The sequence below is a fragment of the Ctenopharyngodon idella genome, chromosome 6 (genome assembly GCF_019924925.1).
Source record: "Ctenopharyngodon idella isolate HZGC_01 chromosome 6, HZGC01, whole genome shotgun sequence".
NCBI lineage: Eukaryota > Metazoa > Chordata > Actinopteri > Cypriniformes > Xenocyprididae > Ctenopharyngodon > Ctenopharyngodon idella.
The window spans coordinates 22,886,507-22,912,205 of NC_067225.1; the positions used below are offsets into that span (position 1 = coordinate 22,886,507).

General features: G+C 37.8%; 1 protein-coding gene and 1 long non-coding RNA gene across 8 annotated transcripts in view; one reads left to right on the forward strand and one right to left on the reverse strand.

The window, feature by feature from the left end:
- negr1 (neuronal growth regulator 1) overlaps nucleotides 1–25,699 on the forward strand; it is a 182,227-nt gene that overhangs the window by 105,942 nt on the left and 50,586 nt on the right. For 3 of the 7 annotated variants that reach the window (XM_051897969.1, XM_051897970.1, XM_051897971.1), the window contains one exon: nucleotides 18,359–23,166. The exons of 3 other annotated variants lie outside the window; for them this stretch is intronic. In XM_051897969.1, the coding sequence (XP_051753929.1) occupies nucleotides 18,359–18,459 (101 nt within the window). In that variant the 3' untranslated portion in view covers nucleotides 18,460–23,166. Of the gene's footprint in view, nucleotides 1–18,358; nucleotides 23,167–23,499; nucleotides 23,523–25,699 lie in introns of those variants that run through there. One more of the 7 variants, XM_051897974.1, reaches the window with a different exon arrangement.
- Nucleotides 3,841–18,352, reverse strand: LOC127514800 (uncharacterized). Its single transcript, XR_007930705.1, has 3 exons — nucleotides 17,705–18,352; nucleotides 6,304–6,402; nucleotides 3,841–4,767 (listed from the first exon to the last, which is right to left on the reverse strand). It is a non-coding gene; the product is annotated as an uncharacterized LOC127514800 (long non-coding RNA).

Here is a 25,699-nt window from a genome sequence, read left to right on the forward strand (position 1 = left end):
AGATGCATAATCGCTCCTGTCATTCTTGCCAGAAAGCATTTTTTGTTCAGCCATCTAAACACAGCCCGGATTCACCGACCAGAGCTTTTTAACTATGAGAACAAACTTGTTTTTATGCAAAAGATTATTTCTTTAGCCACTAATGGCAATGCTGTTCTCAGAGAAAAAATGCTTGTAGCTATTTTAAGGTTTTGTGGATAAACAGTTCACAGTTCTCATGTTAGTGAGGTTAGCAGAGCAACTTGTAGCCAAACAGATTAATTCAGACTTTCAAGTTGTCACGCCAACAGTGCTCTTGTTATCTTGCTATGTCTCAGATGGCCTCTAAACCTCAGGGCTTGTATTTATAAGAATATATTTCCTAAATGATTTACATGTTTGAAGGATTGAATTTTGCCTCAGAATGATGAAACGGTAAAGTTGCATCATAAAGCTATTGTCCTCCTTACTACAGTCGCATCTGCTTCTCACAGGGGCTCATTAAATGACCATTTCAGTGCATGGAAAATGGCAGCTAAAGCGATGAAGAGCATTTGATTGAAAGGAAACTCTAAACTGACCTCAATGAAAATCCATGAAAAAGTCACTTCGTTTTTTGGAAATACACAATTGTGTGCCTGCAGCCAGTAAAAAAAGAAAAATCTTTTTAAGATGCAGTAACAAAACAAAAAAACACCGCAGTTCTCAAGCCAGCTTCTGAGAATTATGAAAATATTTATGTGAAGGTAAAATGCAAGTTTATTGCAAATAAGCTGCTGTTCAGCCACACTGTGACATTTGTTTGTTTCTAATGTTACTAATGAGGCGTTTTGGTAAAGCAAAGATGATTTATCACAAAGAAGTGATATATGTAATATACTAGCTAGATCTAGATCATTCTTCACTGACAGGACTTGCATTAAAATATTCCAGACTGCGTATACTTTCATTACATAGACTGTTACAGTCTTATTAAAGTCAAACTTCTTTCCAGTCATTATAGTATGAGAATCTCACTCTCCTCTGGAATAATCTCTGGCTAGATGTTTTTTTTTTTCTGCCATCCAATTATCTCTGAAGCCCAGTGAGGCAGGTTGTGCTCTCACCTGAAAGTAGCAAAACCTCTGTCACTCTTCACCTTTTCCCCATCTCTCTCTCTCTCATTCAGTCTTTCATTTCGTCTCTCTACCAGCTGCCCCACCCACCCCCAGCCTTCCCTGCTCGCTCACCATCGCAAAACTGAAATCCTGTTCACTTTACCTGAACCATAAACAAGCCTTATTAAGACATGCTTTACAGCCATGTTGTGCCCAGAATAGATTTAGTTAAAGCAGTAGTTCACCCATAATTTAAACTTCTTCCATTATTATACTCACCCTCAAAACCTGTATAAATTTCTTTCTTCATTGGACATAAAGTCAAGTCAAGTCAAGTCACCTGTATCTGTAGAAAATACAGATTGTTTCAAAGCAGCTTTACAATGAGAAACAGGAAAATAATTATTCAATGATGCAACACAAAAGATTTACTTTGAAATTTCAGTTCGTTCCTCAACCCATCAGAGGAAAGAAAGTCAAATGAGTACATTTAATTTTTGGTTGAACTGTTTTTTTTTTTTTTCTTCTTTCTTTCCTTTCTTTTTTTTAAAGTATACTTCTGTTTTTATGCAAGTGTATGTCTACAGTGCATGTGACATTAATTGCGTCATCAGCATAGTACGCATGCATCTAGATTTTTCTAATCACACATACTCTTTACTCTCAGCTCACACATGTGCACTGAAATCTATTTTTTTCCCTTTTTTTTGCACTATTCAGTTGGCAACGCTGGCCCAGCCTGTTGTTTCACAGTTGAAAAAGAAATGGAGGAGATAGAAGTACATTTTGAAAGGTTATGCGTTTGGCTGTAAACGTATGCTAGGGCTCAAATGATGATGATCACGATTAATCGCATCCAAAATAAAAGTTTGTTTTTATATAACATATACACACACATACGTGTGTATATTTAAGAAATATTTGCATGTACACCGATCAGGCATAACATTATGACCACTGACAGGTAAAGTGACCTGATTATCTCTTATATAACACTGATTATCTCTTCATCACAGCACCTGTTAGTGGGTGGGATATATTAGGCAGCAAGTGAACATTTTGTCCTCAAAGTTGATGTGTTATAAGCAGGAAAAATCTCCAAAACTGCAGCTCTTGTGGGGTGTTTCTGGTCTGCAGTGGTCAGTATCTATCAAAAGTGGTCCAAGGAAGGAACAGTGGTGAACCGGCAACAGGGTCATGGGCGGCCAAGGCTCATTGATGCACGTGGGGAGAGAAGGCTGGCCTGTGTGGTCCGATCCAACAGACGAGCTACTGTAGCTCAAATTGCTCAAGAAGTTAATGCTGGTTCCGATAGAAAGGAGTCAGAATACACAGTGCATCGCAGTTTGTTGCGTATGGGGCTGAATAGCCGCAGACCAGTCAGGGTGCCCATGCTGACCCCTGTCCACCAGCAACGGGCACGTGAGCATCAAAACTGGACCACGGAGCAATGGAAGAAGGTGGCCTGGTCTGATGAATGGCTGGGTACATGTGCGTTGCTTACCTGGGGAACACATGGCACCAGGATGAACTATGGGAAGAAGGCTAGCCGGCGGAGGCAGTGGGAGGCTTTGGGCAATGTTCTGCTGGGAAACCTTGGGTCATGCCATCCATGTGGATGTTACTTTGACACGTACCACCTACCTAAGTATCGTTGCAGACAATGTACATCCTTTCATGGAAACGGTATTCACTGGTGGCTGTGGCCTCTTTCAGCAGGATAATGCTCCCTGCCACAAAGCAAAAATGGTTCAGGAATGGTTTGAGGAGCACAACAATGAGTTTGAGGTGTTGACTTGGCCTCCAAATTCCCCAGATCTCAATCCAATCTAACATCTATGGGATGTGCTGAACAAACAGATCCTATCCATGGAGGACCCACCTCGCAACTTACAGGACTTAAAGGACCTGCTGCTAACATCTTGGTTCCAGATACCACAGCACACCTTCAGGGGTCTAGTGGAGTCCATGCCTCGACGGTTCAGGGCTGTTTTGGCATATATTAGGAAGGTGGTCATAATGTTATGCCTGATCAGTGTATATACTGTATATTTTTATATAATTTATATTATATATAAATATAACAAATTTTCTTAAATACATGCATGTGTGTGTATTTGTATATACATAATTATACACAGTACACACACATATTATGTAAACACAAACTTTTATTTTGGAGGCGATTGGATGGGTGTCAACACTAAAGTATTTTGGGCTTTTTAAAATAAGTTAAGATATTTATGTACGCCTTTTTATTTTTATACAGCGAAATGGATTGAGATACAGCTGGAATGGCATTTGTACATAATGTACAAATGTACATTTCTGTGAGCACAACTGTTTTTAAATGTCATGAGCACAGCCAGGCACAAATGCTTTTTTTTTAACATGATTACGAAAGTTAATGTAATTTTTTAGACAGCTGTTCCCATTTAAAAGGAGATACGTGTAATTGTTTTGATGTTAAAATACTTTCTCCTATCCCAGCTTAATATGCAGAGACAACTATAAGTAAGCCATTTATCGGTTGATTCCCTTGAATCCTTGTTATCAAAACATTGCTCTGCTTGTTTGAGCAGCCTGTCATCAGCAACACTGGCTCAACCAATGTTGTGAGTTTAGGGCGTGGCTAACTGTTTAACTGACCAATGGCATACATGTGGGAAATGTTTTGGTAACCAGTAAGTATTTCTGAAACTCTACAATGATAAATGATATTACACTGAAGTAACAAATATTGGAAGATGTTTTGTCTTATAAGTTTTATCACTGCAGTTACTGATCTAATTTCTTCATCAAACCAATCACTTCTAGCTCTTTCTCTCTCTCTCTCTCTTTCCATCAGATGGAATGGGTGCTTCTTTAATCAGATCTCTTTAATCACAGATATCATGCACTCCATCATCATAAGCTCTAAACATATTTTTCTTTTTTTACTTCAAATTAAGAAATATGCCTTGAGGCCTCTGCACTCCCAAGGGCTCAACATTTTCATTTTCTAAACACCTCAGATAACATCAAGACTACACACAGGCATGTAAAAATCTCCTTGGGACGTGTCATTTTCTCTTTCTGTGCTGTGCGAAAGATTAAGGTCAGTAAGCAGAGTGATCTCTTTGACAGGAGATCTTAAGGTGCGATTCCCAAGACCATGTTGCCAGCCGAAGTTCCAAACACTTTTTTTGAGGATCCCGCCAGAACGAGACTAGTCAAACAATCGACATTAATAAGTCCCGTCTTACATCCTGTCCACACTGACAACGCTAATTTGTATGCGAGGGATTGGCAGACACTTTTGTCTGAGCTGCTTTGAGAAAAGAGGATTAGTGAGTTTGCTTTGCTTTCATTTTTATAGTGTTTTACTGTCACAGAACCTTTTGAGCGTTACAGCGTTACCCCGGTGTTTGTCTCTCGTCAAAGTGAAACAGAGGAGTATTAAAACCTTGACTTCCCTCACCAAAGTGTGTTTTGAGGTTCTTGTGGGGGGACTTTTTTATTATTATTCCCAGAGATATGTTTGCTACCCTGGGTTGTTTATTTCTAACGGCTGTACATGTTTTCCATGAGATTAGTTTTTGATAGTGTGTCCTTTCTTTTCTTTGTTGACATTTGGATGATTGAAGTGGGTTTATTCTTTGGATGAATAGCAGGTCTTTTGGAGCGCTGAGGCGGAGGTGTCGCTCACTGTCTGGGGAAAGAAGAGGGAAAACAGTTTCGTTTAAGAGACTATTTTACAAGCAGATATCAGATACTGTTTGGTGCCAGTATAAACTCGCAATCTATTGATACAAAGAGCGTGGCATTTTGACTGCAGCCACATTTACACTTTTGGCTCCTTTTGGGTCCTCCAAGGGTTAATCTCAATCATAGTTATTCAAATAACAATAATTGGATTTTTCAATCATCTTGAGAGAAGAGCATAATTTGTTTTTGTCTTGTATCGGTTTCTTTCGATGTCTTTAATGAAGGACCCTGTGGGTGGTGGGTTTGTTTGGATTCCACGTTCATGCACTCTCTCAGCGACGAAGCAAGAATATGAAACTATTATCTGAGGTTTACTTCATGGCCATGCTACAAATAAGACCAAGGAGAGGCCTAATTGTCAATTAGCTGAATTTCTCTTGACCAGAAAAAATAATAATGATGAAATTAAGACTTAAAGTGCTTGAAGTGTTTTTATTTGTCATTCTTATATTTTGGAATGAATTTTTACGGTTTAGTTTAAAAGAAGGATCATTTTAATTCCTGTGTGTAGAGAGTGTGTGATTTGGTGTTTTATTCTGCGGGATAAATGATTAGATAGTCATGTTATTTTACAGCGCAAGTAAAGATTTTAATCATAAGATAAGATCTGTGAAAGTACCTCACTTTTTTCTTCTGATTGTCTTTTTGTAAACAATGAATAATTCTGAATTTCAATATTGGTTTGCATTGAATAAATTAACAATCTTTGTACTCTGTAAATGTACAATATATGTAGCATTGGTATTTTTAATGGTATTTATATGTACACTATAATTATATACTGACCTTATATCATTTTCATGTTAAGAAAGACTGATTTTACAGGAAGATTTATAATACTTTTTGACTATGGTATAGTTGTATATGTAATTATTCTTAAATATTATTCAAAGCACTTTGTGGTTTGACTCATACTATTAATTTTTCTAATCATTTATGCTGTTACCACCAACAATGTATACCTTATGTCAAATACAGAGACACAAAAAGTTGAGAAAGTCAATTTTGAAGCATCTTGTATAAATAGTTACTGCCATGGAAATAAACAGAATACTTTTTCTTTTTTTTAAGACAGGATGACAAAAATTTTGAATTGTACACAATAGTCTGACAGTCTGACAAGAGAAAGGTAGAATACCTAGTAGGTTTACATTCCTATGTTTTGAAAGAGCATATTAATTGACAGTGAACCGCCACAAAATTGGATTTTCATTATGATGGGAAAACTGACACTTTCAAAAATGCTTGTGAACATTTTATCATTAGCTTTTTGGCAGAAGGCAATTTGGCTGCTCCCTGGAGATTAACAATACCTCAAACACCACAAATCTTATTCATGAACATAACTTATTTGAAGGGCTTTGTCAGCTCCATAATGTGGAAATAGCACTCTACACTGAGATGAGTGGGACAAGCAGATGAATACTGGAAAACACTGAATTTCATGACTTTACACGTAAGAGAATCTGTTGTAATGTACCTTAAAGGTACTTGTCGCTGTGATCAAGGGGTCAAGGTTTGTCTGGTTTGCATGGCCCTCTCAACCGCTGCTGGTAGATGCCATAACCATCTGTGTAATCTGAAAGAATAAAAACAGATAAAGTATATCACATATATATGTGTTATGTTATGTTATGTTCACATACTTTCAGAAGACCATGTACTAGCCAAGCACCAGCTTTTTTTTAGACCTCCTTGGTTGTGATAATCCACGACGAATCATTCTTTACACACATTTGAGTTCTTTCTAAGCGTTTTTTCATGCAAGGTTTATGTACAGCTTGCGAGCTTAAATGTTACTTTCACCCACAGAATTGCCTAGTGTAAAGGGCCTCTGTGTTGTTTCTCCCGCTCTAGTCTTGATTTTTCCCAGCGGTGGATGTATTTCTGACAGGACTGCAATGTAATTTGCACCACGGCTGCCAGAGGGGGTCGTAGATAGGGTCAATATCCCAGCCTAATTTGTCAGGAATCATCAAGTAAGGCTGATCAATAATTTTTGACCCCTTCCAGAAAGGCTCAAACACAAAGGTATAAAGCACTTCCTGGCCTGAAGCGATGGGAGTTTGACAGCATCCATATCAAGCTAAAGTGCATGTGTCACTGTGGGGAGTTTGGTATTTATGCAGTGCTGTAAGTCCCACAGATAGTGTCAGAGTGCCTAAAAGGATAGAGCAATGGAAGAAAGGATAGACTGGATTTGACGGTGATAACATTTGAAGGTCTGTGTGCGCAGAAGTGCTTGTTTGTGAAAGTCATTGTAGTTGTTGTAGAGACTGTCTGGTGCTAGCAGTCCTGTCAATCAATATGGCCTACAGGCTCAGCTACATGAATTTTGAATTAAAACAAACAGCATCAGAAATAGAGAACTCTTAATGTACTACGTTTCATCTTTCATGAGATACAGCATCTGACCCAAAAGCTTCCAGCGTCCAAACACTCTAATGGTCCGATATCAGATAAAAATACAAGAAAACCACTAGGCAAATGTTCAGCAAATAATGTAACTTCTAGCTTATCTCGAGCATACAGTTTGTTTGCCTGTGATAATGGTTTGTTGCATTATGTGGCTAAAAGCACCATTTCCCCATCCAGCCTTGCAGCGGTGAAAATTGTTTGCAGAAACCATCTGGAGTAGTGGAGAAGAATAGAAGGGAATAATTCATATATTAAATAGATTTTTAGTATTCTGCAGGTGATCTTTGCACTCTTAGACGTGCATAACACAACCAGTACGCTGAATGAATATAGCTCACTCGTGGATACTATGGCTTTCATCCGTGTTTTCCTGGGGCTGTGCACAATAGCGTCCTGAGTTTCATCCTCATGTAATTGACTCATATTTCATGTGTTGGAGTTTGAAGTATCTGATGGTAAGAAAGCAATGATCACAGATAGAGCTTAAAGTGGCTGTTGCTGTTTAAAACATGTACAATTTGTACATATGCTAATTAGTGAATCCCCTACCAACAGTGCATATGTTAACTTCAGTCTCCATAAAACATAACTACACTTATTATCTGGGCTTAGTGAATGACTGTGCTTAGGGAAATTTTATATTGCATATTAAATTATATACCATTGGTGGAATTATATTCTATATTAAATGCTGCGTTAAAAGTTATGCTGCTTTTACTTTTATATAAAATAGTAAATTCTTTATGTAAAATGGTAGTTGAAATATCAAGCAGTGACATGAGTATTTATATAATATAAACAGTTCAAAAGCTTGGGGTCGGCAAGATTTTTTAATGTTTTTCCTTTTGATCTTTAATTTAAAAAAATCACAAAATTCTTACCTTTCATTTAAGTAAAACAATTGAAAGTGGGGGGAAACTCACATTATGAAAAAAAACATTTTTTCTCCAATGCATGTTGGCCACAATTATAGGCACCCATAGAAATTCTTATCTCTGAAGCATATTCCCATTCATATTTAGCACACCAGGGTGACTAGGAGCATGAACTTGTCCAGCCTTGACTTCCTGTCCCACAAGAAATATGAGGAAACACAAAGTCCAAATTCCCTTAATCATTCATCACAATGAGTAAAACCACAGAATATAGTTCTGATGTGCAGCAAAATATTGTTGAGCTTCACAAAATAGAAAGTGGCTGTAAGGAAATAGCTAAAGCATCAAAAATCCCCATTTCCACTATCAGGGCAATAATTAAGAAGTTCAAATCAACTAAAGATGTTACAAATCTGCCTGGAAGAGGACCTGTGTCTAAATCGTCCTAATACTCCATGAGGAAGAGAGTTTGAGTGGCCAAAGACTCTCCAAGGATCACAGCTGGGGAACTGCACAGATTAGTTTAGTCTTGGGATAAGAAAACCTAAAAAAAGAAAAATGTCAAACAGCACCTACATCACCTCAAATTGTTTGGGAGGGTTCAAGAAAAATCCTCCTCGCTCATCTAAAAACAAACTCCCGCATATTCAGTTGTCAGACACGACTGGAACTTCAAAAGGGACCTGTGCTATGGTCAGATGAAACTATAAAAAGAGCTTTTTGGCAGCAAACCCACCAGATGGGTTTGGTGCATACAGGGATAAAAAGTACCCCATGCCCACGGTTAAATATACTGCTGGATTTTTAATGTTGTGGGCCTATTGTTCTGATACATGGCATTCTATCAAATACCAACAGAAAAAAAATCAAAATCTGACCACTTCTGCTAGAAATCATATAATGGGCCGTGGCTGGATCTTCCATCAGTACAATGATCCAAAACAAACATCAAAATCAACACAAAAATGTGTCACTGAGAACAAAATGAAGCTTCTGCTATCGCCATCCCAGTCCCCTGACCTGAACCCTATAGAAAATGAGTGGGGTGAACTGAAGAGGAAAAGCAACAACATGGAGCTGGGAATCTGAAGGATCAGGAGAGATTCCATATGAAGGAATGGTCTCTGATCTCTTGTCAGGTTTTCTCCAAACTCTTCAGGCATTATAGAAGAAGACTCTGTTATAGGGAAAAGGATGTTGCAATAATTGGGGGCCAATAATTGTGGCCAACGTGAAGAAAAACATTTATTTCAAAATGAGATTTTTCCCCCACAATCCCACAATGTACAAGGCTTTGCTCATATTTACCAACGGTGCCAATAATTCTGGAGTTGACTATATATTAATAGAAATAGAGATATATGATGTCATAAAATATATATATATATATATATATATATATATATGGGTCATTGATGAATAAGGATTTTTAAAAGTGTAAAAAACACAATAGAGATATAATTAATTTTGACGTTTTATTCAGCGTTAACAATGAGAGTATGTAGTTTTTATAATCAACTAACACTGCTTTTGTTATTTTTTACAAGATGGACGAAATTTGTCACCAAAAAAGTCATTCGGTTTAACCAAAATTTTGGTTTTACCGAATGAAGATATTTTCAAACAATGCTAACATGCTGATATCTAGCCAAACTAGCTAGTTAACTTGCTAGCTAGCTAGCAAAAGGACAATCAAACCTTTTATATTTAGTACAAATTTTTAAAATTACAACATTTTCCATGTTTTATAGCGGTTGAACTGAATGACCTGATGTTTCGGGACATGCGTATGAGCAAGTGAAAATTTCAAATAGTTAAAAGAGAGTTAGTTACTTTGCTTCATGACCATGTGGTCCTTTGCAGGTGTCTGAATGATGTCACATCCTGTCACATGATATTGATCCAAAATGGTCCCTTTATATTGGTTACTCCGAATGACATCAGTGAAATTAATTTTTCCGGACATTCTTTCTCATAACAAAGCAACGACTTCTACACATAATATTAATACCATTTTACACTATGTTGATATATGATGTCATAAAATCATGCCAGAATAAAAAAATATATACATTTAGTACATTTTAAGATATTTTAATCACAAACGAAATCTTTTAACACTTACAAATTATTAAAATACCTTTATATGTGCAAAATATAATTAAACACTTTTGGATTCAATAAAAGAGATCTAGTTGTACTACCTTACATACTTTGGATGTCATATCTTTGTTTTTTATTATTATTAAGGCCTTTGGACAAAAAATAAATACACACACATATACTGCAGTATACTACAAAATGGGATGTTATTTGTACCCAAGTAGCATATCTATACAGATCTAACAGCATGATTGAGAAATGAAGATGCATTACAGGGAATCTCAAACAGTTGCAGATTTTTTCATTAGTTGTCTCCAGTTACATGATGAGGAGGGGGAAGAATGGACAAATGGCCAGATTATACCAGCACTGGCTGATTCAGCAACGAAGCCTTGTGTTACTGCTCCAATTCATGGTACTCATTATTTACGCCACCCATGGGATGCTTGTTGATGAAGGAGGCAAAGACACTGAGTCTCCCATGTTTACTCCACAACAGATGTGTTTCCTTTTTGTTTTTCCAGAGAATTCTCAAAGAGCTTGATGACGTCTTTAGCACACAGCGATCTAATCAAAACCCGGTAGGCATAATTATGTGCTGGAAACAGTGGCGTTTAAAATGCAGCACAATGATCAATCGATACATTGGGTCAATTACAGGCAATAACTTCACGCTTCCCCGCTCTGAACAGTCGAGGCTGAGGATGAAACGTGCTTTGAGGGGAAAGAATGTTTAGTGAAATTTCAAAAGTAACTAGACTGCAGATGGGTATCACACAAAATATGTCTCTTTTTTTTAAGAAAGTCCACTATGTAACTGCCACCTGTGCTGAAAAGTGCATCATAAGGGAAGCGAAATCAAATGTCTTTTTTTTTTGTTTATGCGTTCTCTGCCTCAGTTTCGTATCAAAAAGAGTTCCTGCTGTGTTGGTGTTCAGGTGAAGCTCAAGGCCAGGCAGAGACGCAGTCGAGTCTTATTCACTACCAGCATGTCAGGTGAACTCCTTCTGTGTACAATATTGAAATGAGCTTTTACTCAGCACAGAATCAGAAATTAGCTCATTTTTTATCTCATCAGACCATCACACATAGTGTTAGGCTCTATTTATGATAATGCATTCTTGGGATTTCAAACCCATTATCATTATCACAGCAGAAACATGATAAACATTTGTGTGAAAAATAACAACCTCCCCCAGTACCCCAAGTTGTAGCAAGGTGGTTAACTCAAAACTGATCAGACAGTTACACAGACACTTGACTTTCTCCAAGTGCTATTCAATCTTGACTCATAGTGGCAGCTTGTTCACCACGTGTTTGTTCTGTCAATTGCTGTTCACATTGTAATTGCAGGCGTTGAGTTTTTGTTATATGAACTAAATCATTTATTCTCATTGTTAGAAACTTTTTGTACATTTTTATTGTTTCTTTCTTTCACTTTCTTTCAAAAAATGCCATGTTTTATGGACATGGTATTCTTTGTAGTACCTCGTAAAAACCAACATATATGAATATTAGAGTGATTAAAAATTTTAAACAACTGAATTGCATGATATTCTGATTAATTAATCACATTATATAACAATGTAATTGGAATAAACACATGTATCACTGTTTGCTGAGAAAAGCCTTTAAACGAACATTACTTTAGAAGTGATTACTGCATATTGTTTGCTTTTTATTTCCTTATCATTGAACGTCAGCCTACAGTCCACAGCAATCTATATTCGCATGTTCTGTCCATCCTGTTTTTTAATCATTGGTCTATATACATGAGTCAGATTGGCATATTTTTCCATCATGCCATGTCTTGTTGTTCAGACTGATGTCTTTGGTTAAGTTAAAATGACTTCAATATGAAAAAACACGTCTCGAGACCCCATGTGTTCTATTCCATTTTGTTTGCACTCCATCCAGCTGTTTTTGAATTCAATAACGGTGTGAACAGCCCCATACTCATTCTGTGCTGCTTAATTATACTACATTAATGTGTTAAATTGACAGCCCTAATGAATAAAAGAAGAAATCTTTATTTCTTTCTCATACTGTTTCATTGCAGTATTCTGATTTCATGGATAAGGAAAGAACTTCATCATGACTTTTGCGCATTGCACTCTTTAACTTGCTCCAGTACCATATAAATACCAAGGTATATGAATATTAGGGCTGTCAGTCGATTATTGTTTTTTTAGTACATGCATATTAATTAACCAGATTATATAACAGCATATTGACATACTTGATAAAATCACATTTAGCAATATTTCCTGAAAAAGCAAGACCGGCGTGAATAGGAACGTACTCATAATGTGCTGCTTAGTTGTGCTGAATGAATGTATTAAACTGACAGCCCTAATGAATAAAGCTTTTCTTCTAATGCTGTTTCATTGCAGAGTTGAAATAAGGAAAGTATTCCAAGCAAAGTTTTCTAACCTCCAAGTACACTCAATGCAATAATGATGCCAACCAGCTCAATGTTTGTGCGAAAGCAAGCAGAGGAAAACAAAGCGTTTTTCATGTTTGTTCTATTATGAGGCAGGGAATTAGGTAGTTTATCATATGGAGAGCAGAAACACTGAAAGAGGACTTAAAGGGAATATTTGTCAAATCCAAGATTGGAGATGTGGGATTTATGCCAGTTTGCCAAGGACTCGGCAGAAGCTTAGGCCTGTGTGGAGAGGCTTTCTCTGGAGGCAGTAGAGGGAACAATAGGCCACTGATTGATGGTCAAGGACATTGAACCCTTCTCTCGAAGCCAGAGAAGACTAGCCTCCAGGGAGAAGGGCTGCAGCCAGCCGTCGTCTGTGCAGATTACCTGGAGATATGGCCACCCTCACATAACCGCCAATGAGATGATTGCTTTCATTTAATCATGTAAACTGCTGTTTCATTTGCCAGTGCTGTACTACAGTGCTGTTAGGGAGTGATGATTCTGAATTTTCACAACAGTATAAATTAAAACAGTTGACTTTACGTTTGTCAAATATGGTTTATTTTATTAAATAATGAATAAACATTAATAATGCCATCAGTGCCATCAGGGCAATTTAGGAATTGCCTCCCTTTCAGTTCATGAGTTTGAATTTGAATGAAATTGTCCATGCTTCACAGGAAGTTAAATGGAATTTGAATTGGAATGAGAGGATGTGGAATTTGCTAAATTAAAACGTAATGGCATTTTTGAAAAATTAAGTGTTCGTTCACCCTGGTCCATAAATATGTCTGTAAGGCCTATAAATCCTTATAAAGACTTTTTAAACTTTTCTGTAAACTTTAAAACAAGGCTGTCAATCCAACATTCAATGTTTGTCTTGAAAAACTTTTTTTTTTTTTTTTTTTTTGACTATTTGACTTATTGGGAATTTGTCTGCACTACTGTTCTAAAGTTTAGGTCGGTAAGATTTTTTAATGTTTTTGAAAAAAAAGTCTGATAAAAGTCTAGAGCAAAAAAAAAAAAAATCAGCATCATTACTCTAGTCTTCAGTGTCACATGATTTTTCAGAAATCATTCTAATATCCTGGTTTGGTGCTCAAGAAGCATTATTGGTCCGATGGGGTGGTGGAAAGAAATACACTGTAGGGACAAAGCATTTTGTCCTTTTACCATTCACATATGGCGTTGTTTGTTTTTTTGACAAAGGATGCTTACAGTATTAACGTTGAAACTGGTTGTGTTATGCTTAATAATTGAATGATTTCTTAATAAATAACTATTAAACTTTTTTTAGGATTCTTTGATGAAAAGGAAGTTTAAAAGAACATAATTTACTGTATTTAAAATAGAAATCTTTTGTAAGACTTTTATAAATGTCTTTACTGTCACTTTTGTTCAGATTAATGTGTCCTTGCTGAATTAAAGAAAAAAAAATCTACTGACCCCACTTTTGAACGTTTGTGTACTTTTAATTTTTTATTAAAATTTCATTACTAGTTCTTGTTTGCTACCTTAAATTCAATTAAAATGTAGGAATTGACTAATCAGAAGCCAGAACCAAAACTATCTATTTTATAGTAATACAGTAATAATGGAAACTGTGGAAATAGTCTTATTATAACTGTAACTTGTTTTATCCTAGCATAAGAGCGGCACAATGATGGAGAGTGTTGAATGGAAGGATGAAATTCATTAAGCAGCTTAACGATGGGTCTTGTGCCAGTTAAAAGGAATGGTGGAACTCGAACTAGCAGCTGATTATAGGGTGCCAGCCCTTCTTTTTATTCTGCGCTGTGTCACACCAACAACATTATGCCTAAAAAAACTTAAGCTGTTAACTAAATCAACCAAAACAAATACACAATGGAGGACAGAGGGAGAGCTCTCATTTGCTTTAATTGGAGTCTAGGACATATATCAAGGCTTTGTGGAAACTTCTGTCGGGGGTCTTAAGATGTTCCTCTACAATCATTATGCAGAATTATAATACGTGTACTCTTCATAATCATACGAGGTGTTTTATGTGCTTTAGATAGAGTGCATAACTGTGATTTAGCCGCGCATGACTGATTACTCCCTGATCCGAAATTAATGAGGAAATTGATGCTCTTGCATCTCAAGATATGCTGTCTTTAGACGGTTAATCCGACAATTTGTTTTTTGGTGCGAAATGTCATTGCATTCTTAATACCTTTACTAACTTCACTCATATGTCTGTGGGACCGCCATGTTGTTGCAAAACCACCTCAATAACCCCTTTTCTCACTGTATTTACACACTTTAGACCTAAAGCAGAGTTATCACAAGGAAGCCACTGTCTGGATGGGGAGGGGTTGAGTTAATTAAAATGGCAAGTGCAGTAACAACCTGCACCTGTCACAACAACAGACTGATTTAGACGCAGTGGGATATTAAACAGCTCCCTAACTCACACAACGCAGCCAGGCAGGTAATATTGGTGCTTTCCTTAATTGCTTCTAGTGCCAGATGATAGGATGTTTCTAGCACGACCCTGAATCATCGCTGACGCTACAGTAGCTATTGGTCCGATGGGGCGGTGGAAAGAAATATACTGTAGGGACAAAGCGTTTCGTCCTTTTACCATTCACAGGCCATATGGCGTTGTTTGTTTTTTGACAAAGGCTGCTTATAGTTAGATACTGCAGCAGGTGCCTATAGCCCAAATGATTCTGTTCCATTGGTAGCATGCACACTCTGTGGCTCTGGCAAAGGGGCCAATGCAGGATGTGAGCTGTTTCCATGGTTACCGGCTCCACTCTCTCTGCCTAGCAAAAACTGTGTCATTATCCAGTGCTTTGGATGAAGGCAGAATGAAGCCGCAGTGTACAGGGCAGTTTGCTCTCCTCGTTTCCTCCCCGGCCTGACCATGCATCTCGCGCGAATCATCACAATTTGCATCATTTTCTATCTCATATAGTCATTTCTGATATGCTAGGCTTCCCATTGCACGTGGCTGTAATTTTTTGGTATAAAGATTTTTAAGCAACACCGGTAATTTAAAACCATAAAAGCTGGAATGGAAGCGAAAATGGATGTGCGGCTTTTCATCTGAGCTTTGAGCTCCCATTTTTTGCAATTCGGGAGAGGACTTGTCACAAAGCAATTATTTTATCAACCTTCCATGCACAAACATACTTATTACTGTCAGATGTGCTATTTGATGCTGTGATTCAGTCTTATTGTGGTTTTGAATGCGGGAAAACAGCTCCCACAAATGAATCCATATCATAATGACTCCATTAGATAGTGTCATAACGCGTATTCGCAAATAACACACAACAAAAGCATTGGAAAAATTCCTGGATGTAAAAGAAAGTCAGTAGTTCCAGCCAGGGCACATAATCTCCTGAGTGTGTGTGTGTGTGTGATGTACTAATCTCCTTAGGTAGGCCAGTGTCTGTCATTAACAGAGCTGTGAAACAAAAACTCTCATGAAGATGAATGTCTGTACACTCTCACACCTGTTCTGAAGCACCTCTCCTGAGTACTACACTCAAGTTGTTTTGCTTCGGGGACAGACCTGAAGGCTTTCTGCCATTGAGATCTGCGTTGACTGAGAAAATACGAGCATACCTAACATCAGCACAGGCTTTTCTGTGGTGTTTGCTAAGGCAAGCATCACTATTACTATTGCTCATACTTGGAGACTAAACTTTGCCTCATACCATGCTATGGACATGAATAATACTTTTTTGACTATCGACCATCAAGCAACCGCATAGCAACATACAAAGGACCACCCAGAACACCTTAGCAGCTGTATAGCTACATAGGGGGCTTGAGCCCCTGCCTCTTTAATCGCTAATAGTAAAATGCCCTTTCCATCGTATTGCAGTCCCCCCCGGAACGCGATTTCAGCGGGGGACGAATCATTAGAAGTCCCTTGGTGACCATCCAGAACAACCAAATGACATAGCAATGTGCCAGTAACCACTCAGAACATCTTAGCAACACCTCAGCAACCTCCCAGAACATCCTTGCAACCACATAGCAATGTGCTTATAACCACTTGGAGCACCTAAGCAACTGCATAGTAACACCCTGGCAACCACATACTGTAGCGACGTGTTAAAAATCATTCAAAGTACCTCATAGTAATGCTCTGGTGACTATTCAGAACACCCTAGCAAATGATATGGCAATGTGCGTATAACCACTCAGAACATCTTAGCAACACCTCGGCTACCTCCCAGAACACACTTGCAACCACATAGCAGCATGCCGGTAACCACTTGGTGTACTGTAGCATCTGGAATGCCCTGGCAACTTCCCAGAACACCTAACAAAGGGCACAGCAATGTGCTAATAACAGAGCCTCTTAGCAGATGCATAGCAACTCCCTGGCAACCACCCAGAACACCTTTGCAATGGCATAGCAACATGCTAAGAAGTACCTTGGTGACCATCCAGAACACCCTGGCAAATGACATAGCAATGTGCTAATAACCAGTCAGAGCATCTTAGCAAACTATATAGAACGCCATGGTAACCACCCATAACACCCTACCAACTGCATAGCAACGTGCCAATAACCACTCGGCGCACCTTAGTAACTGCATAGCAACACCCTAGCAACCACATACTGTAGCAACGTGTTAAAAATCATTCAAAGAACCTCAGCAACTGCATATTAATGTTCCGGCAACCTCCCAGAACACCCTTGCAACCACATTGCAATGGGCCAGTAATCACAAGGTGCACTTTCTGCATAGGAATGCCCTGGCGACTTCTCAGAATACCTAGAAAAGGACACAGCAATGTGCTAATAGCAGAGCATCTTAGCAGCTGCATAGCAACTCCCTGGCAACCACCCAGAACACCTTTGCAATGGCATAGCAACATGCTAAGAATTATTAAAAGTACCTTGGTGACCATCCAGAATATCCTTGCAAATGACACAGCAATGTGCTAATAACCAATCAGAGCATCTTAGCAAACCATGATAACCATCCATAACACCCTACCAACTGCATAGCAACACCCTGGCAACCACATACTGTAGCAAAGTGTTAAAAAATCATTCAATGGACCTCAGCAGCTGCATAGTAATCCTCCAGCGACCATCCAGAACATCTAGCAAATGACATAGCAATGCAATGTGCTCATAACCACTCAGAACATCTTAGCAACACCTTGGCAACATCCCAGAACACACTTGCAACCACACTGCAATGTGCCAGTAACCACGAGGTGCACTTTAGCATCTGCATAGCAGTGCCCTGGCAACTACCTAGAACACCCTAGCAAATGACACAGCAATGTGTAATAACCACTCTGCGCACCTTAGCAACTGCATAGCAACCACCCAGAACAACCTAGAAGCGTTATGTCAGCGAGTCTTTGCATATATTTTAAAATCTATCTTATGCAAATATATTTTCATAATAGATAGAACAGATTTGATGTGCTCTTCTCTCAAAGGTAATACTATCAAATCTTTGAGATGAATTGTTATGCCCTCTTATTTTTAAGTACCCAGCGTGGTTTTAAAACAAGGCGTATTGAAGGACTCCTTCGGGCATCTGAGCTCGTCGTGAGTCTTGATTTGAGAGCATGAAGGCAGGCAGCGTGAGCTCCGCTCATATGAAAAGGGAGGAGGTACTGCTTGACTGAGACTATGACTTGCTGCCAGTAGAGAGAGAGAATCTGCTAATCAGCGTGTGTCTCTGCTCTGTTGTTTACAGCACCCAACACCGCTCCGTATGGAAGTACAGGAGGCGCTGAAGTCCTGCTGGCCTGCCGGTACCTGATCCTGGCTCTCTCTTCTCTCGTCAGCGTTTACTAGCCCTGAGGATGGCCATACACAATGACTGTAAAGAACCCTTTTGAGCATTTACAGATCCTTTGACATTGCTGATGGCTTGATCCAATCTGGTACAGTGTGTTTGGAAAGCAGCGAGGGATTTTAATCAGCATTGCTTATGTTGGGATGGTAATTTTCTTCTGTGGTGTTTGTCATCATGTAAATACATACAGTTTTAGGGGTTTTGTTTTCTTTCTTTTGTCTTATTTTCTATTCTTTTCTTGTTTTCGTTTCTTGATTTCCCACTTTGTGAATCGGCACACATTGTCCCCCTCAAACGCTCTCAAATTAGCTGAAATCACGCTTTGGAAAAGTGAGGGTGTGTGACATTAGTGTCTTTGTTATTGAAAAAGGAAAGACACACTAGTGTGCCACCTTTCTCTCTCTGCTGGTACATCCTTCACATACCCATAAAGCTGGCATAGTGTTTAAATAATACAGTTTTTGGTGAGCTCATTTAAATCCAGTGAACCAAGAAACACTGTATAAGATTTCACAAAGGGAGAGATATTGAAATTGATATCAAAAGTAATACGATCAAAGGCGACGTGAACAATTGAAGAGCAGCTTTAGTTTAATGTGCTAATGTGCATGGTTTTTCCACTGACAATGAAATATGATTATTCATTTTCTGGACCAAAACTGCAGCCATACCTCAATGGTTTAGACCTCTGGGCTATAGACCCCAATTGCATTTAACTGAATTATGCAGAGTAAAATCATAAGCCTTTCTAGTTATTCTAGAAATACATGATTTAGTTGTTTTACTGCGGGAAAAAAAACGTAGATTGCACTTTAACGTTAAAATATGCATGTAGTATGAGATAAATTTGCAATTTAAATTTACATCTTGTAAAATTATTTGTGAGCCTAATTATAAAATTAAAATGAGACTCATACAACGAGTCAACAAAGCTGTCCCCTTCTACCCTGGGGGTCTTAAAAATGAGAGCTAGACTATGAAAAATGAATAGGAAAATATTCAGTGTTGCATTTGATGTTATATTAAATAAGATATCAAATAACAATAGCGCATAAAAGACATTCTGCAGTTGGCAGCTTGCAAAATAATGTAATGGGTCAATCCAAAGTCCAAACTGGAGGGAAGACAGCAGAAAGTGGGCCATATTTGATGTGCACTTTGATTAAATGAGGAAATTATGAACAGTGTATAATGGTACTTATCTGATGAACATTCATTATTGGATTTTATTTTATTTTATAGATTGTTTTATGGTTGGATTCATTTGAACAGGATTTTTATAGTGTATTAACATATTACCTGCTTTGCTTCTGTCAGTGTGAAATAGTTTTGAATAGGGAAGCAGAAAAAAAAGAATATGCACTTCCCTTGTGGGGACAATATGAAACTTACAAGTGTGGATCCAAACTTGTGAATGAATATTATTTCAAAATACGTATGCAGTATGGCATAGTTTACAATGTTGTCTTTCATTTTAGATGCCACAACTGTTGATGATTCTTGTCAAACGAGTAGAAGTTGGAAAAAAGAACCATTTGTAATCAAATAATCTACTTTTAACTCAGAGGGTGTGAACCAGTCATACGGTATAATAGAAAACGAGTCACGTGTGTGTATATTCGAAGAAAGTAGAATTCATTTTATCTTATTGGTAGAGCCAGTGTCTAGGTTTAGTTTAACCTCTACCCTAGTTCCCACACACTTGTTGTATACTAAGATGTGCAGAAATTATAAATGTGCTGCATGTCAAATTAATATGTATGTTAAGGTGGCCACTTACCATAAATCGATAATTTGAGAACAAAACCAGTTTTCGAGGCTGCTTTGACTTAATGAAATGTGTTCCACACTACTGAACATCACTAAGCCTGTCTGTTGAGCTGATGAAATGTTCTTTTCATGTGAAAATCATCACAGAATCGTTTCTGCTCAGTGCCCAATATTGGGTCCTTTCCTGTATGGACTACATTTAGGTTAATGCGTGACAAGTTTACATTCTTTTTGTCTATTAGTTCTTGCACAAAATACATTTTGAAGGACAGGAGAAGTCATCAGACTATTTCATGTACACTTACAACAGATATACTCTGACATGAGTCTTTACTATGAGGTATCAGACACAGTATCATATGGGTTTCACCTAATGTCCCTTTGCTTATTATAGACCCGAAAGCCTCAAAGATCAAACCAAGGGACGTTTATATATTCATCGCTGTGTGAACATACCAAGGCCTGGCTCTTGCAGTTGTGATGTAAAAAGTAACATTGCACTTGCTTATCATAACCACAAACCTCCATATTCGCAGATTAATATCAGTAGCTTTGAACAGTAAATGCGCTGCATTTCATATCGACGTAAAATTCATTTCGAGTCCACTCTAGAAGCAAGTACTGTATAAAATGTGCCTTTAAAAGTATTAATTGATATGATCTGTTGCCATTCCATGTCAAATGCCATGTCTAAGCATCATGCATTTGCCATTCATAACTAGCATACCAGACAAATATCAGTGTTGCGCAGTATTTCTGGCTTCCTATTTGATTGTTTCAGTCCAAACTAATAGCTGATAAAAGGGGCATTTTTAAAAAAAACGTTTACCAATTTTGAGTTCTGTAAAGATGTAGAAGTAGCACATGCTCTTTTAATTAATATTGTGAATGAAACATCAACAAAGAGCTCATTAAAGCATCATTAAAACTGCGTAAGTGGATATCAAGATAAAAAGGCTAAAAAAAAGCAGACAAGAGGCATTCATGCATGCATAATTCTCCTGAAAGTTACAGCCTTTCAAAAGAGTCTGTAAATAACAGGCAAATGTGCTGCAAATTTTCACTCTGAACATCTAATGACTTGATAATCACATTCCTTGGACATGCATTAATATTCAATGATGAGTTTCGAAATGGCTCACGTCAGGCAAGCGCTAGTTGTTGACAGATACTCAGAACTCGCATTGTGCCGGTGGTCATGAAAACCCGATAGACAGATGCTATTTTCGAATGGGTTCAAATTACTGCAAGCAACATGGTATGTTGAGGCCCGAGGAGATCCCTTGAGTTCCAACACCTTCCTGGATCCCTCGCCGTGCGGTATCAGGTAGAAATTTCGATTTTTTTAAAAATATAAATCCTATGAGCACATATCAGTATAGAAAAGTCTTCGGTGGATGTGTAACCACACGTGTACAGTCCAAAAAAAACAAACATTTAAGATACTTCATCTCCTATCTTGAGCAGAGCTGCTGGCGAGACAGAATGAGGGTGGTAGGCGGTATTTCAATGATTAAAAACCTGTCAGCTCCATCTCTGTCTTGGCCAGACTCTTTTGAAAGTCGGTTTGAGAGTGCTGTGTGTGCGGTCAGGGGAGGTGATTCTTCTGACCTGGCAGTTAATAAAATTCTTCCTGTGCCTTTGTCAGTTTCTGGAGGATGATTTTGTGGAGTGCTGGAGGGTGCTGCATTAACCAGCTGTGAGCGCTCACTCTCCCAGCAGCACTCTGGCAGGGCTGACAGTAATCTACATAAACCTCTGTCCTTTTCAAAACGCTTGCCAGTAATTGCAGTTTTGCAGTATTCTAATTGACTCCACGGAGCACCGTAAAGAACAAAAACCTATAATCCTTCCCGAAGCCCATTTGGTTTGCGGCTATTGTGTTAAACCTTCAAATGATATGAAACTGATGACAAATGAACCGGCCGCCATGACTGTACTTAGCCTGTAGAAACATTCATTGGCAAAATATTTGTCTGGATAATAAAGTAGCTGCCAAAACGAGAATGGGTGAATTCTAAAGCTTTTTTTTCCCCCTCGCCATCAAGTGTTTGTCAACCCCCTCGCTCATTATTTTCACTGAGCTGGAAAATAAGTTAGCCAAGCACTGATGCAGTGGTTTTGATAATGCTAAGGTTTTAACAGAGTTGTCTTTTGCTAAGCTCTGTTTGAAACCGGCGATTGTGTCTCATCGGGAGAAGCATTTACGTAAAAAGCAAGGCATCAATTTAGAAGTCTAGGGTTTTATAAAAACACACTATTCTCTTGAATTCACTGTTATGTCTCATTAGATGTCGGTTGGCCTGGTAATTTGTTGCTAGCTGTTTTGAATGGCATGGGCTATTTGTGTGGGCACCGTTCATATCTTAAGCAGTTATTTCGTGAAGTGGAATAAGTCCACCAGTGAAACCACCTGTCTACTACTGAGTAATTGAGCACAGATTGAGGACACCCGCCAGAAAGATCCAAATTTACACATTTTAGAAACATTTTGTGAGCTTTGGTTACTTTTGTATATACATGTTTATTTGATTTTGGTACCTTTTATTTTGTTTTGTTCAATTTGGTGACAAAGTAAAATGGACATTGTAACCATAATGGGATGGCTGTACTTTTATTTCCTCAACTCTTGAAGCTGAAATTTCTGTGATGAGAAATTTGAAATGGTCATCTTTACTTACATGTGTATGGAGATACTTTAGCCACCAGGGATATAGTTGTATATTTTAGGCTCTAGATCACTGGAATGACATATATGGCTTTAAGTGGCATTGATATATATTGATATTTGTCAAGAAAAAAAAAAAGAATCATATACTTTAATTACTTTAAAGCTTACATTGTGTATAGCACGTATGCAAGTTCATTTTCATCATGTTTGATGTAATTTTGTAGCAGTGGTTTGATACTAATAAAGTTGGAAGTTGGTGATGGAACTGTGAAATGTGCTTTACATGATACTTAATGGAATGTTATTTTAAAACACTGTACCTGAAATAGTCATCTGCATATGATATAATTAAGCAAGAACACAAAATGGAGTGTTTTATTGCATATTAAATAAATATGAAAACATTTCAAATAAGATAAATCTATAGACTCTTATGCCAAAATACTACTTCCCACATAAATGTACAATACAGCACCATGATGTTGGTCGGGTGACAATTTTCTCTCATTTTCTCTTTGGCTTTCATGGTAACATTCCTCATGCTAGCAGTATTTTTTCTGTCTTTCATGCTAACCTTCCTCGTTTGGTTTCTCATCAGGAACATAATGTATTGGGGAGTCCGTTGAAGTTTAAAGAGTTAATCCCTGTCTATTTGAGTTTCCATGTCAGTGGTCCATGGCCTGCTACACTAGGATCCAAGCAGCATCTCATGGGAGACAGCGTTTTATGTGTGCTGGAAACAAGCTGACCTCCTGCTTCATCTGAAAAACCCAAATTGCCAAAAAAGACCATTCCCCAGTGACTACATTTGGTTACATCTTGTACGATTCATGTTTATAAGAGTGCATTCTACACAGAAAAACCTTTGACCTTTTGTGATGAAAAACACGTTGTGTAACCGCGGTCACAAAGTGAATCATACCCAGAGTTTAGTGGAAATGATTTAGTACTCTGAGTCTGTCAGCCTCCTCCCACATCCCCATGACAGATGTCCACACTGCAGCATATTTATCTTTCATTTGGAGATCAGGCCAGGTCATTTTCAATGGCCCTCTTAAAGCCTCAGTTAATGGCCCACATCACAGTGTTCTTTCAACTTCAAGAAAACGCTGCACTGAATAAAGAACACCAGTTAGAGCAGCTGTAATGCTGCAGTGATTTTGTTTTGTTTTTGTTTAATTTTTTGCACAGTGTTTCAGATTTTGCTATAATATTTCTATATTTATCTGCTGCAAATTAAAGTACAAATATACTACTCAATATCACTCTACTAGGGTAAGTTGTAACACTAAAAGAAAACATGGACACCAGTTTAAACTGTGTACATCAATTATAAAATGGTAATCAATTGAAGAAATTAAATTAACTAATTATAAATCAAAATGGTAAAACATGGAAATCACTAATTCAAAAATTGGAAGTAAATGCATATACTGTCTCATTTATGTGGGAGCAGTTAGAAACACATTGGAAAGTAGGGTTACAATCCTCCCCATCTGCCATTAAATTGCAATCTTTTATTTTTAAATTAATATTATCATTTTATGCATGAAAACTTGTGTGGATGTTATAAATGTAAAATGTAAGAAATGTAAGATTTTACTTTCTTGCTTTAAAATTACAAACAGCCTTGCAACTGCTGCTCTCACCTCAGGAGGGTGGTGGTCATCATGTGTGACAGTGATTTCGCCCCTGTAGCTCATTTCTAATTGGCTAAACTGATGGTGTTGCAACTCACTCAGTGTGAAAACACTCCCCAGTCTCCCCTACTAAGTACAGCTCTAAATCTACAGTAGACATAGATCAGCGATCCTCTGCTGTATTTAAAATCAATAATGGGCTTACTTGTTTTTTGACTTCAACTTTTTCTGGCTTTGGTTTACAATGTTGGGATTAATTAAAGGGGACCTATTATGCCCCTTTTCACAAGATGTAATATAAGTCTCGGGTGTCCCCAGAATGTGTCTGTGAAGTTTCAGCTCAAAATACCCCACAGATCATTTATTATACCATGTTGTAAATGTAAATATCCATTTTTGTTTGGAAGGAAAAACATGCTGTTTTCATGCATGTATCTTTAAATGCAAATGAGCTGTTGCTCACCATCCCACTTTCCAGAAGAGGGCGGAGCCTGCACAGCTTGTGCTTCGAATAATCTGCCAAAAACTAAAACATCTGTTTGGTTTTGATTATCATCTCTATCGCAGTCAATCTCACATGACACTGCAGTTCTTCATAATTATGAAAGTTTATTATCATGCGTTTTAAAGCCATATCAGTCTAAACTTCTGATATATGGTTTTCTGAGTGCACACGCACAGAAAGCTGGATGTCAGACGGCGCGTCCCGTAAGTATTAAACTAATTTCTCTTTCACCTTTTTATTGCGCTTAAACTGTCAAATACGCACAAAGTTATGTCAAAAACACACAAAGTTCACATAAACGTAGTCAGTTATGTCTGTGAACGTAACACAGCAAGTAAAGAAATCACATGTGTATATTAGATCTGTGTATTAAAGTGAAAGCAGCGTAATATACAGTACCTACTGCTTTATACAGTATACTGATAAAATGAATCAAACAACAAAAGAAAAACAGAAAATCACTCACTGCTCTTGATTAAATAACTTTAGTAGCTTTAATAATAAAACATTTCTTACTTGAATGCTGTTGTTAAATGTTGTGTACTGTGTACAGCTCACTCAGGGCGGGGTCTATGCTAATGGCACAGAGTCCGTCAGTAGTCATGGGCGCGGCCTGAGACCTGATGTCACATTGCATAGAAAATACAGATGGA